Genomic DNA, 12062 nt, shown 5'->3' with positions numbered 1-12062 from the left:
GGAGCTTTAGTTCTGTTAGGCGGGGCTGCGTGAGGAGAATGGGTAAACTCTGGGCGAAGTTCATACCTCCTGGAAGCGGGAACTAATAACTCCCCTAGACTGAGAGAGCTGGGCTGAGGAGGCGGGGCTTCTGTCCCTGATGGGCGGGGTCATCGGTACTGCCTTGGCCGGGGTGGAGCTGATAGAACAGAAGGGCAGGGCAATGCTGCGAGAATCTCTGAGTTGGCAGGGGGAGAGACTTAAGGCTTTAGTGGGCGGGGCCTCTGGAGAGCTCCCGAGGGGACGCTTGACAGCAGTGAGTGGGCGTGGCTCGTAGTTCCAAGGGACCAGGCAGATAGTGCGAGTGTCTTGATGCACGCTGGGGTCCTGCGTGGATAAGGCGGGGCCTGAGAGTTAGTGGGCGGAGCCTGAGATACAGCTCTGGGCTTGGGCGGAGCCCTGGCTCAGCGCAGGCGGGGGTTTTGCCTTGGGAGGCTGTCTGTGTAGGCCCGCACGCAGCTCCGCATCTGGTGCTCATTACAGGATGACAAAGAGCCGGCTCTGGGCCCCCTTCCCCACTCCCATCTCCTCCCTCTGATTGCTGTGCATTTAACTCCTTCCTGCCCTTGGGGCTCTCTGGATCCTCGGCCCAGGGTCACAGGAGGGGAACTCCAGTCCTTCCTATCCCGGCAGGCTTTATCACCCACCAGGCTGCGCCCGCACCTCCTTCTTAGACCCAGGTCTCTGGGCCACCCCACGACCCCCTTTTCCATCTAGCGAATCTCTCTGGCGGCGTCTCCGAGGTTAAAAGCTTGGGCAGAATCTAGCGGGGCGTCTGGTTTGAGTTAGGGGGACGTGAGAGCGGGAGCCGGGATGGGGCGGCGCACAGCGTTCCCTCCGCCCCCCACCCCCCAGGTTCATCCCCAGCTTCTGGCCCCTAGTCTCCTAGTCCCTTGGGACCCAGCCCGGCCTTCCAGCCACGGCCCAGTCCCTGGGATCAGACGGAGGTATAGGGAAAGGGGCTCTGGGCCACCCCTCCTTGCCTGCCCGGGTGGTCGTGGTGGTTCTGCTTCGTCTTAATTAGAGGCCCCTGAGAGGCTGCAACTGAAAAATTACAGAGGTGGTGGGAACAGGCGCCTCCCCGCCTCCAGGTCCTGCCTCTCCCGGTCCCCAAGTCAGTGAGCCCAGGATGCTGGAGGTTGCTGGGTTCTCCCAGGCCGTGATCTTTGACCATCCCCTCCTCCTGTTCATGGGGCACTTTAGCCTTGAGCAGCCTGAACTCTCACTCAAGCTGGGGTCTCCTGGTTCTTTCTGAGAAGGGCAAAGTGTGGCCCAAGATGGGAAGGAAGGCTTTGCTCAGGAGGCTGCCCAGGGAGCTGGATGAGGACAGTCTCTCCTGGGTTAGTACTCTCTCCAGCCCAGCCGGCTAAGCTCTGACTTCCACCTCCTCTTTAGAGCAGGGAGGAGTGCCTCAGGAGCACCTACAACCCAGAGGGCTGGCAGCATCCTTGAGTGACCCTGAGTCCCAGCCACCAACTTCTGGGCAGCCAGCAGGGATGGCAAGGGAAGTACCAGAAGAAAGTTAGGAGAAGCTCACCCACTAGACCATCTTGATTCCCCAGAATCACTAGGCCCAGAGCTACCTTTGACCCCTAAAACCCAGTTTGGCTCCAGTTCAGCGGAAGCCCTCATTCCAGAACCCTCCCCCAGATTCAGCCCCACCTTCCTGGAGTTTTGGTATGAAGAACAATTATGGAATTCTCTCCATGCCAAATATCCCACTCCTGGCTTTTGTGTGACTTTAGGCAAGGCTTTGCCCTCTCTGGGCTCCTGTTTCCCTGAGAATCTCTGAAGCATACCCTCTAAGGGGTCTTACCTTATTTCCTCGGGGGCCCAGATAAGATGAAGGAAGGTCCCCTCCTTTTTTCTGAGTCCTCCCAGGCCCTCCCCTCAGGCACCAGTGGGGATCAGGAGCTTCGGGTGAGGTTGGCACCCTGTTTATTAGAGGAGACCCCAGCACCCACCCCCTGAGGTCCTGGGGGCCTCAGCATCTCCTCTGTCATGAGTGCCAGGCCAGGGAGCAGAGTTTCCACAAGTCAAGTCTAGTGGTCGACTGAGAGAGGAGCCTGGCTGCGCCTGGGGGAGCGGGAAGCTCTCTGTCCATCTGGGCAGCCCCCATGGGTCATTGGTGCAGCCTGGACCATGTGTCCAATGCACGCCTCTTTCCCCCACCCCCACAGAGGGGGGCTGTGCCCCATCACACGCTGGTTCTGCAGGTCTGCACCCCTGTGAGGCTGCCCCGGTGGGGCATAGGTTCTGTTGGGTCCTTGTTCCCGGCATGGGTGACCCAGCGATAGCAGTCTGTGATGCGCTTGTTGGGTGCGTGTGGGCCACAGCGGGTACAGTACACGATGCCCAGTGCAAGCAGGACCACCAAGAAGACACATGTTGGCACTAGCAGTGCCACCAGCAGCCACCGGTCATCCCTCCGGCTTCTCCCGGCAGGACTGGCCTCCCCCAGGGCTGTTGGGGCTGCTGTGGGGGCCACTGAAGGCAGCCATGGGGCCAGCTTAGAATCAGAGGCATTTTCCCTTGGCATCTGTGGGGCTTTGGAATAGATATGTGTAGGGCTGGTGGGAGTGGTCTGGTTAGTGGGGCTCTGAGGGGGCAGGGGATTGTGGAGGCCTGGGGGCTGGGTGGCAACAGGCACAGGGACTTGATGCGCAGGGCGCACAGGGGACCTGGAAGTAGTGGTCAAAGAGGGCTGGATAGTGGAAGTAATGGGAAGGTGGGTGTCCTGGGCTTTGAGGACTGGGACATCTGGGGTCCCAAGGGGGTGATGGGCACTGGAAGTGGTGACCAGAGGGGTATGGTTAGCTGGGGTTGGAGGCAAATTATTGGTGGTCTGGGTATCAGAGACCTGGGTGTCTGGAAACATGGGGGTCTGGTGGACAAGGGACAGTTCAGGGTATTTGGCTGAGATAATTGGGGGCCGGTGGGCAGGGGACTGTGCTGGGTGAGTGGCAGAGATAATGGGGGGTTGGTGGACAGAGGGCAGATCTGGATAATTGGCTGAGATCATGGGGAATTGGTGGTCAGGGGGCAAAGCTGGGTGTACAGCAGGGATCCTGGGGAGCTGAGGGGCAGGGGCCAGAGGTGGGCGTGTGGCAGAAATAATAGGAGGCTGGCGGGCAGAAGGCAGTGTGGGGCGTGTGGCAGAAACCACCACGGGTCGGGTGACAGAGAGCACTGAGGAGTGGTAGGGGACCCGGGGAGCACTGAGTGGGGGTGGCCAGGTAGGGTCCAGGTAGGGCATCTGAGGCTCTCCGTCCTCTGGGAAGCTCGGTCTATAGGCCAGGCCAAAGTCAGGCGGCTGTGTGGCCTCCATCCATGGGATCCCAGGCATCTCTGTCCAGCCACCATTGAAGTCCTCCCAGGCCTCTTCATCCTCCCTGTCATCCAGCAGCTCATCCCCAAGGTCCTGGGAAGCCCGAGCACCCATAGCCCCAGCAGGGCTGCAGCTGATGCCATCAGCCTCAAGCTCGTGGCCCTCACTGCAGTAGCATTCAAAGCCACCGACATAGTTGACACACATCTGCTGGCACACGCCGGCGATCTGGCACTCATCGGTGTCCACACAGCGGTGAGGCTCTTCTTCGGCTGGCCGGAAGCCCAGGCGACAGTGGCAGCTATAACCCTGTGGCCCACCAGGCTCGCACTGCTGCTCACATGGGGCCTGGGCACAGGGGTCCTCACAGCTGCGCCCGTCCACTGCCAGCCGGAAGCCTTCAGTGCAGCGACAGGACACATGGCCATCCACCTCTTCCACACACTCATGTTCACAGCCCCCGTTGTCGGGACCGCAGCCAGTACCTGGGCACAAGGGCCCGGCCCGTGACCAGCGCACACCACCCTCAGGCTGCTTCACGCACAGCAGAGAGGCTTCTCTGCCAGCCTGGCATGGCACAGCAGCCACAGAGCCGAAGGGCAGCCACTCAAACTCGGTGGAGACCAGGTGGAAGGGCGTTGTGTAGACAGCTGGGCCGGCCTGGCCCACCTCCTCCGGCAACGCTGGGCAGGAGCCCTCAAAGCCAAACTGGCACAGGTAGCCATCGACAGCCAGTGTGCACGAGCCCTCGAGCCAGCGATGCTCACCATTCGCCTCAAGGGCTGCGCAGCGCTGGGCCGGGCAGGGCCCGCCAGTGGCCGGCTGGGCCCAGTTGGTGAAGGCCGTGTCCTGGTCTCCCGTGGTCCACGTGAAGCCGCGCAGTGGTCGCTGTGGCTGGCATTGCCGGGCCGGCCGCTGCAGGCCGATCCACAGCAGCTGGCTGGCCGGGCCGGCACCCACCAGGCTGTCCACGCGCTGGGCCTCCTCGGGGGTCCGTGGGGTAGCCAGGTCGCCCCCCAATTCGCGGCAGGCCCGCCAGGCCTCCAGGAAAGTCCGGCGCCGCGGGAAGAGGGCGTAGCAGCTGCCCGGACCACAGGCAGCGCGGGGCTCGGCGGCCCAGGGGGCCTGGCCCAGCGTGGGCACCATGGCCGCCCAGGCCAGTACCAGGCGCAGCAGCATCGCGACGCCCCCCGACTGGCCCGGGCCCGGCCCGCGACCGCTCTTGACAGGGGGAGGGACTGGGCCCTCTGGTGGGCGGGCCGGGGGCGGGCCCCGCCGGACTCAGGCCTTGTAAGGAGTGGGATGGGGCGGCTGCCAGCTCCCTGCTCCTGCTCCCCCGGGGCCGCCGGAGCAGGAAGCAATCGGGCGGGGGGACTGGGGGTTGGGGGGCGGGGGAGGGGAGGAGGCGCGCGAACGAACGGGCTGGGAGTCGAGGAGAGGGGACTGCCTGCCTGAAGAGGCTGGACGACCCTCAGAAAACTCCAGCGCAGCCTGGAGCTCTTGGCAGAGGGGTGAGATCACTTCCCACAGACGGAAAGTGACCCAAATCTGGACACACCAATCTCATCACACTTGTGAACAGTCTCACAGCCCAACCGCTTGTCATACGTGTGGAAACATGCTCTGACTCACACCCTTCACATCACACGAGTGGGTATGCTCCTCTCCCCACACAAGAACACTCGACCATCTGCCCCTTGGTCCTACATGTGCATGTGCTCTGACATGCTAAGCCCTTCCTCTCACTGTAGACCCACGTGGGCCTCAACCCCCTTTCCACACATTCACATGCTCTGACATGCTGCCCCCCCTTAGTGCACATACAAAGTAGCGTGGCATTCTACATGCCCTAACACGTGGAGTCCCTCCAGTTCGTGTGCAGGCCCTGAACGGGAGCCACCTTGATCTCTCAGGAACCGATATCCTCAACCCCTCATTTATGTACTAAGCTTTTGACTCTACCTACCCCCACCCACCCACTCCCTAAGCTTCTCGCTCCAGCTGTTCAGGGCTGCCCTCCCTCCACCTCTGCTCAGCCGGGGGCCCTGGGAACCTGGGCTTAGAGGGGGAGGAGTTGGCCCCCAAACAGGAAATGCTTCTCTGGGCTCCTGCTGCAGGAGGGCAGGGTACAGGGGGAGGGAGCTGGGCAGGGGCTGGACTGCACTTAGGATAAGCAGGGCTGGCTGTTAGGGAACTGGTGAGAGGCCATGTATGGGCATAGGGCACACAATGACACACACGTGTGTGTGATACAGGAGTCACATGTGTGGAGCCCTCCCTGCCCTCAGGGCCTGCTGCGTAGGGCCTGGCCAGGGTCCTCTTCTTGGAGGCCTCTGGAGGCATGTGCACTGAGCCTATCATCCAGGATGGTCCCTGGGGAGCCAGTTGTCAGATTAACCCGTGCACGCCCACTGCACTCTTGGCAGAAGTTTAAGCTGGGAGTGGGGATGTGGAGGAGAGGTCCTGCCCCTCAGTGCATTGCTCTGGTCCAGCTTCCCACAATGCCATTGATTTGCTGTGTGCCTGCAGGGAACTCACTGACCCTCTCTGGCTCTCCATTTTTCTTATCTACAAAACGGGGGTAATGTGTCAGGGCCCTTCCCCGCAGCAGGGCTAGTGCATCACAACACTCAGTGTTCACAAATGTGCTTTGTCAGCTGCAAAGCAGGAGGCAAGTGTTCCTTAGTCTTCTGAGCAGATCTGGGTGGGGGTGGGGCCCAGGGCTGCTTTGCTAACCACCTTACCCTACCAGGGCTAGCACTGCAGACACAGCCAGTTCCCCTGAGAACGAGGGCTTTTGAAGTGCTTGCTCTATACCTGGGAGGTGGTTCTGTCAAGGTCGACATCTGTGAAGCACATAAAACGATCCCCCTTCTCACGAGGGGAAAGGCAATATGGGCAGTTCAGCCTTGTCTTGGCTCAGGCCCAAGGCCTTGAGATCATCCTTCTCAAGGATGATCCCACACCCCACATCCAATCTCGCAGCAGATTCTGTCAGTTTCACCTTCAAAACAGATCCAGAATCTGATTGCTTCTCACTACCTTCTTTGCCACCCGTCTTTGGCCCCCACCACTATCATCTTCCATCTAGACTCTTGCAATAGCTTGTCCTCTGCTCTCTCTTGTGTCCTCCCCATTCTGCCAGAAGGATCCTTTTAGAAGCTAAGTCAGATCCAGTTACTCCCCTGCCCAGAAGCCTGAAGGCCCCTATCTCATTCAGAGGAAAGGCCACAGTCTTCACCATGGCCTCCAGGCCTACGTGATCTGCCCCCAAACTTCTCATCCCACTCCTTCCCTGTCATCCCTCCTCTCCAGCCACTCTGGCCTCCTGGCTTTTCCTAAAACTTACCAGGCTCAGGTCTACCTCGGCACCTTTGCCGTGGCTATCCACCCCCCCCCCCCCACAGAACACACATTCTGGTAACATCTGAATGCTCTCTGCCCCTTCACTTTCTTCAGGTCTCAGCTCCCGCTCAGAGTCCCTGACTCCCTCCCTCCCCACCCTTGGGGCTCCCTGGCCCCCTAGTCTTGTTGCATATTTTTCCTTTGCACTTACCACTATCTGACACGGTATATATTTACTTGTTGGCTCGAATTCTCCAATAGCCAGGGTTTCTGAACCTTGGCATTATTGAGATGCAAAGCCAGGTAATTATTTCTTATAGGGACTGTGCTGTGCTTTGTAAGATGTTTAGCAGCACCCCATCTTCTACTTCGATGCCAGTAGCATCCCTCCAGTTGGAACAACTGTCTCCAGACATTGTTAATTGTCACGTCCCGGAACTGTATTACCCTCAGAGAAGAACTCCTGCCCTAAGAGACTGTGAGTGCCACGAGACAGGGTCATCGTCTTGTTCCCTGTTGTACCCCCGAGCCTGGAAAGCTCCTGGCCCATAGATGCTGCTAACAGGAGGTTGGCAAATGAATGAGACTCAGCTACCGTGTTCCTCGAAAATAAGACTTAACTGGAAAATAAGCCCCACCATGATTTTTCAGGAGGACATCCCCTGAACATAAGCCCTAATGCATCTTTTGGAGCAAAAATTAATATAAGACCCGGTCTTATTTTCAGGGAAACACGGTAAGTGAAGAACTTGCCTCAGGATGATGTGGGGGAAACTGGTATTCTGCTTGGAGCCAAAGCCCACTTGTTCTCCACACTCGCCCAGACTTCCCCAGAAGTCAGACCGTCCTAGAACTGAGAGATCTCTGGAAATCAGCAAGCCTTTTTGCAGGTGGGGAAACCGAGGCCTTGCAGGGAGTCTCTGAGCAAGTCAGTAACAGGGCTGGGACTAAGGCCTCTTGCCTCTTATTTCAGGTCTCTTTTTGCTGCAGTGCCCTGAAGACTCATTTGAGCACAATCTGAGAGTTGGGCATGACATCAAGGAACGAGGATGTGAGGAAGGCGAGATAGGAAGAAGGCACGGCCTGGACCAAGGGACCTAGGTGGGTGATTCAAGACGCATATAGAGAATACGAAGGACTCTACTGGGCCTGGAGTGAGGGACATCTAGAGGGTCAGTCAGGAGTAGAGAAGCTGGCTAAAAGGCTTGCCTCTATTGTAGGGGCTCTGGGGAAGAGGCATGGCGGGAGATCCCTGTGGCTGGTGTGTGGTGGGTGGAGGGGAGGCCGAGGACCAGTTAGAAGGTTGTTGCAATTGTCTGGGAGAAAGGAGTGAGCTGGCGGGAGAGCCAGGCAGCAGGGCGGGCCAGGCTGGGGGAGGCAGCCTCTGGAGTCTCCTTTGGGGCAGGCCAGAGCCTGGTCCAAGGGTGTGGCGGGCCCAGTCATGATTAAGGCAATGGCCAGTGCTGGGGCTGGGGCGTCTGAGGGGAGGCTGCAGGCCTTCTGGCTAGTGGGCGTGTCAGAGCAGAGGTCGGGACTCCAGCCTCCGTGGGGGTGAGGGGTTGGGGGGCAGGCAAGGGAAGCAAGAGGAGGAGGGTCAAAGGCCACATTCCAGATGGTCTGGCTGGGACTACTTTCAAGTGGAGGGAAGCCTGGGGGGTGGGCAGTGTGAGGAGGAGTGGGGCATACCTAACCCTAAGAAGGCTAAGGGTTTGGTAGGTAGAAAATGAGACTTGGAGAAATAGCTGAGTGCCCAGTTTGCGTAGAGGCCTAACACTCACCTGCCCTCATCCAGGTTGGGAGAGGTGGAGGTGAGGCAGCCTAAGAACTTCCTGCCCTAGTGGGAGACAGAGGATCTGGCGGGTGAGAGGGTGAAGAGAGATTGTTGTGTTCGTTCCTGCTGGTCCTGTTCAGCCTGACTCATTTTGGTTCCCCCATAACACAAAGGAGATGCTAATTGATACAATACATGCTTGGAGGATGGGTAGGTGGATTGTGGATGGATGCGTGGATGGATAGAAGGGTGGTTCAGTAGGAGAATGGGTGGATCGATAGGTGGATGGGTGGACGGACGGAAGGGTAGTTAAAGTAAAAGAATGAGGAATGGACGGATGGATAGATGGCTAAGTGGATGGGTGTGTGGATGAGATGTTTAGATGCGTGGTTGGGTCCTGGGGTTCAGGCAGAAGTGCTCATTCATAACTAGCCATCCCTGTGATGGATGGCATGCTCAGAATGTAATTCTATGGATCTGTATGGGTGCAGCCCAGGAGGTCGGACAGCTTGGGCTTCCACTGGCAGGGATTATGTGTGATGCTTACCACATAACCTGTTTTCTTTACTGGGGCTGGAGGCCAGTATGTCTCCCTGGCTGGAGTGGGACAGCTCAGGACGCCAGGCACAGCTCACAAAAGGGGTCAGCAGTCTGGGGTTCCCTGCTCTGGGGAGAGCTCACCTCAGGAGGGGCATAAAAACGGAAGTCCGCTTCCCCAGAAGGAGCCTTGTCTTCCAGCTACTGGGACAAGCCAGATGGTGGTTTTGGATGCAGTGCGTGGGCCCGTGGGGGTGGGGGTGAAGGCAGCGGCAGAGGGCCCAGTGGACCAGCCAGGATGGGGGGGTCGAGTGTGATTAGGGGGCGCCCCCCCAGGCATCCTAGAGCCTGGCGCCCCTGCTGCTGAGCCAGCAGATAGCTTTGTGTACAAATCACCTCCTTTCTTCCTTTTTCTTTTGTCTCCATCCCCCCACCTCCCTTCGTTTCTAAATTCTTCCCAAACCACTCCAGCCTTTGGGCTGTCAGAGGGAAGGGTCTATGGGTGGGTGGGCGGAAGGCGCCTGGTCTTGGGTGGGAGCCGCAGGAGAGGAGGTAGGAGAGGTCCCATGGCAGGAGTGGGGAGGGAAGCGAGTCTGGGAGGGAAGGGAGCAATTTTGGTCTCCTCCCCCTCCCCACATGCTGGGGCCCCACCCTGTGTGCTTCTGGATGGGTGAGCCCTGTGGGAAGGGGGTGGTGTAAAGACTGGATAGGGTGGGAGAGACAGGCTTGGGAAAGGTGGGGCCCAGGAAGAAGGGGTGTTGTCCACACTTGGCCCCTGGGAGTAAAGGATTCTGATGGGGTGAAGTGTTATCTTTGCCATGGAGGGAGACTGTGTGTGTTCATGGGTGTACCCAGTGTCCATGCATGACCATGTGTGTGCGTGTTTGCAGAGGCCCTGCATTGCTGTGGTGTGCACAGCTGGGTGACGTGTATGTGTCCTCATGGGCCCACACCTGTGCCCACAGCTGTGCAGAGAGAAGCATATGGCTGCCCTCAGATTGTCCAACCTGGGCCCAGCTGGGGCCCCAGTCTCTCTCCTGGCAGATGCCTGACCTGAACATCTGGCCACATCTGCGCATAAGGAGGGAAGTCCTGGAGCTCCCATCAGATCTAGAAGGGCGCAGCCCTCCCTCTCAGTATACTGGTATCTGGCGGAGGCCTGCCACCTAGGGTGACCAACTCGGCTTAGTTTGCTGAGGACTTTCTTGGTCTAAGCACTGTAAGTCCCATGTCGCAGGAAGCCCCTCAGCCCTAGGCAAAGGAGGATGGTTGGTCACCTGCCAGGGACATTTATCTTTCCACTGCGTCCTTCCTACTATTACCCCCATCTTAGTCTGCCCCTTACTCAGTCTCCACCTGCAGCCCTGGAACTTTCCCCCCTCCTTCTGTCCAGTTCCCTCTTTTCCCTGCCCCCTCTCTGTCCCAGGGATCTCTTGTCTTACAGCAGAGTCTCTTCTTCCCTCCCTCTGTATCAGGCGTCTCTACTTCTCTTGTCTGTCTCTGGGTCTCTCTCCTCTCCTGTCCCCAGGATTGTCGCCTTGTTGGGGTCTGTCTCTCTGTTCTCCGCCTACTTGCCTGTCTCCCCTCTCTGTTTCTGGTGTCTTGCCCACTCTGTCTCCCTGATCCTGTCCCAGGGTCTCTGGCTCACCACCTTCCCTGGGTGGTCCAGCCCCCCCCCACTCCTCCAGCACACATCCCCGGGGCTGGCTGGGGTGGGAGCCAGGTCTGGGGGCTGTGACTGGCCGGGAAGGGGAACCCAAGCAGACATGATATTTATGTTAGGACTTCAAAGTGGAGCAGAGCCTGAGGCGGAGATGGTGGGGGCTGGTGGGGGTGGGGGGTGGGAGGATGGCAGGCAAAAGCCAGACTAAGGTCAGCTCAGGCCCCTCCTTGGGGAAGGTCTCCTTGGTGACACATACCTCCCTCATGGGACACTGAGACCCAGAGTAGGACAGAACAGGCTATTTTGGTACAGAGTTCCAAGAAAGGCACTTCCTGTGCCCCCGTTCTGCCCCGAGCCCCATCCTTTTTTCCTGTCACCCTGGAGGAGAAACTGGGTCCTCTGTGCATTAGCCCGGCCTGAGAGGCAGGAGGCTCAGGGGGTGGCAGGAGCAGAAGGCTCCATCTCAACAGGAAAACATCCCTGGTGCTAGGACAGCCCTGTGTCCTCAGCTTTCTGGCAGAAGCCTCACTTGGCAGGGCAGCAAAGGTCTGTAACCCTATGGGCCAGGCAGGTCCAGCCTTCAGGGCCTCTGGTATTCACTCAGGCTGCCTGCCTGAGGGCCCAAGGGGCCAAGATGGCTGTGAAGGTCACCCCACCCCTGCCCCCACCCTTGGCCTAAGCCCTGCCAAAGACACCCAGCTGCAAGACTAGGAAGGCGTGGGGTCAGGGGCCGAGGTCCTGGGCAGGAGGGGCCAATTGTCTCATCCTGGGGCTCTGCTCTGTGTCCTGAGCCCCTCCCAGGAGCCAGGCCCAGCAGACACCCCTTCAGGCTGTCTGCTTCCCCAGAAGGAGCCTTCTCCCAGGAAGGCTCCCCTCCCAGACTAGAGGCTTGCTCTGGAACCAAGACCCTGTGGTCTGAAGCCCATCCAGGCCCCCAAAGCCCCAGCCCCTGGGCCAGTGCCCCCACCCCCCCCACCCCCAATCCCCAGATCCTCCCCAGGCGCTTCCGTGAATCACTCTGGCTGGAATCTGATGAGCTCAGGCCTCCCCACCCAGTACTGCGGGCTTCTGCCTCCTGCCTGGCCAGTGGGGTCACCACACCCCCCATCGGGGTCTTTTCAGCAGCTCTCAGACCTCACCAAGTCTACCATGGGGAGGGGGGGCTGAGTGGTGGCAGGGATAGGCCAGGGCTGGGGGTGAGGTTAGTCAGAAAGCTTGGATATCTTCTGTAGGATCAAAAGTATACAAAGTATGTGTGTGTCTTTGTGTGTGTGTCTCTGAGTTTGTGTGTGTCCGCATTTCCTGTGCATGTGCAGAGTGGGAAGGAGGAAGCCTGTGTGCCTTGTCCGAGCAGGGGACTTGGGTGTGCCAGCAGCAGT

The 12062-nt window shown here is 59.1% G+C and overlaps 1 protein-coding gene across 1 annotated transcript; it reads right to left on the bottom strand.

The window, feature by feature from the left end:
* Positions 1-1963: 1963 nt before the first annotated feature.
* On the bottom strand, positions 1964-4546 carry CD248 (CD248 molecule; the record flags this gene model as incomplete). Its single annotated transcript, XM_081062382.1, has 1 exon — positions 1964-4546. The coding sequence occupies one exon, from the start codon at positions 4544-4546 to the stop codon at positions 2237-2239; it is 2310 nt and encodes a 769-aa protein (XP_080918508.1). The 3' UTR covers positions 1964-2236.
* Between the last annotated feature and the right edge of the window lie 7516 nt (positions 4547-12062).

The sequence above is a fragment of the Rhinolophus hipposideros genome (genome assembly GCF_964194185.1).
Source record: "Rhinolophus hipposideros genome assembly, chromosome: 10".
Taxonomy (NCBI): domain Eukaryota; kingdom Metazoa; phylum Chordata; class Mammalia; order Chiroptera; family Rhinolophidae; genus Rhinolophus; species Rhinolophus hipposideros.
The sequence above is the reverse complement of the archived record's forward strand: the minus strand, read 5'-3'. Positions and strand labels throughout refer to the sequence as shown.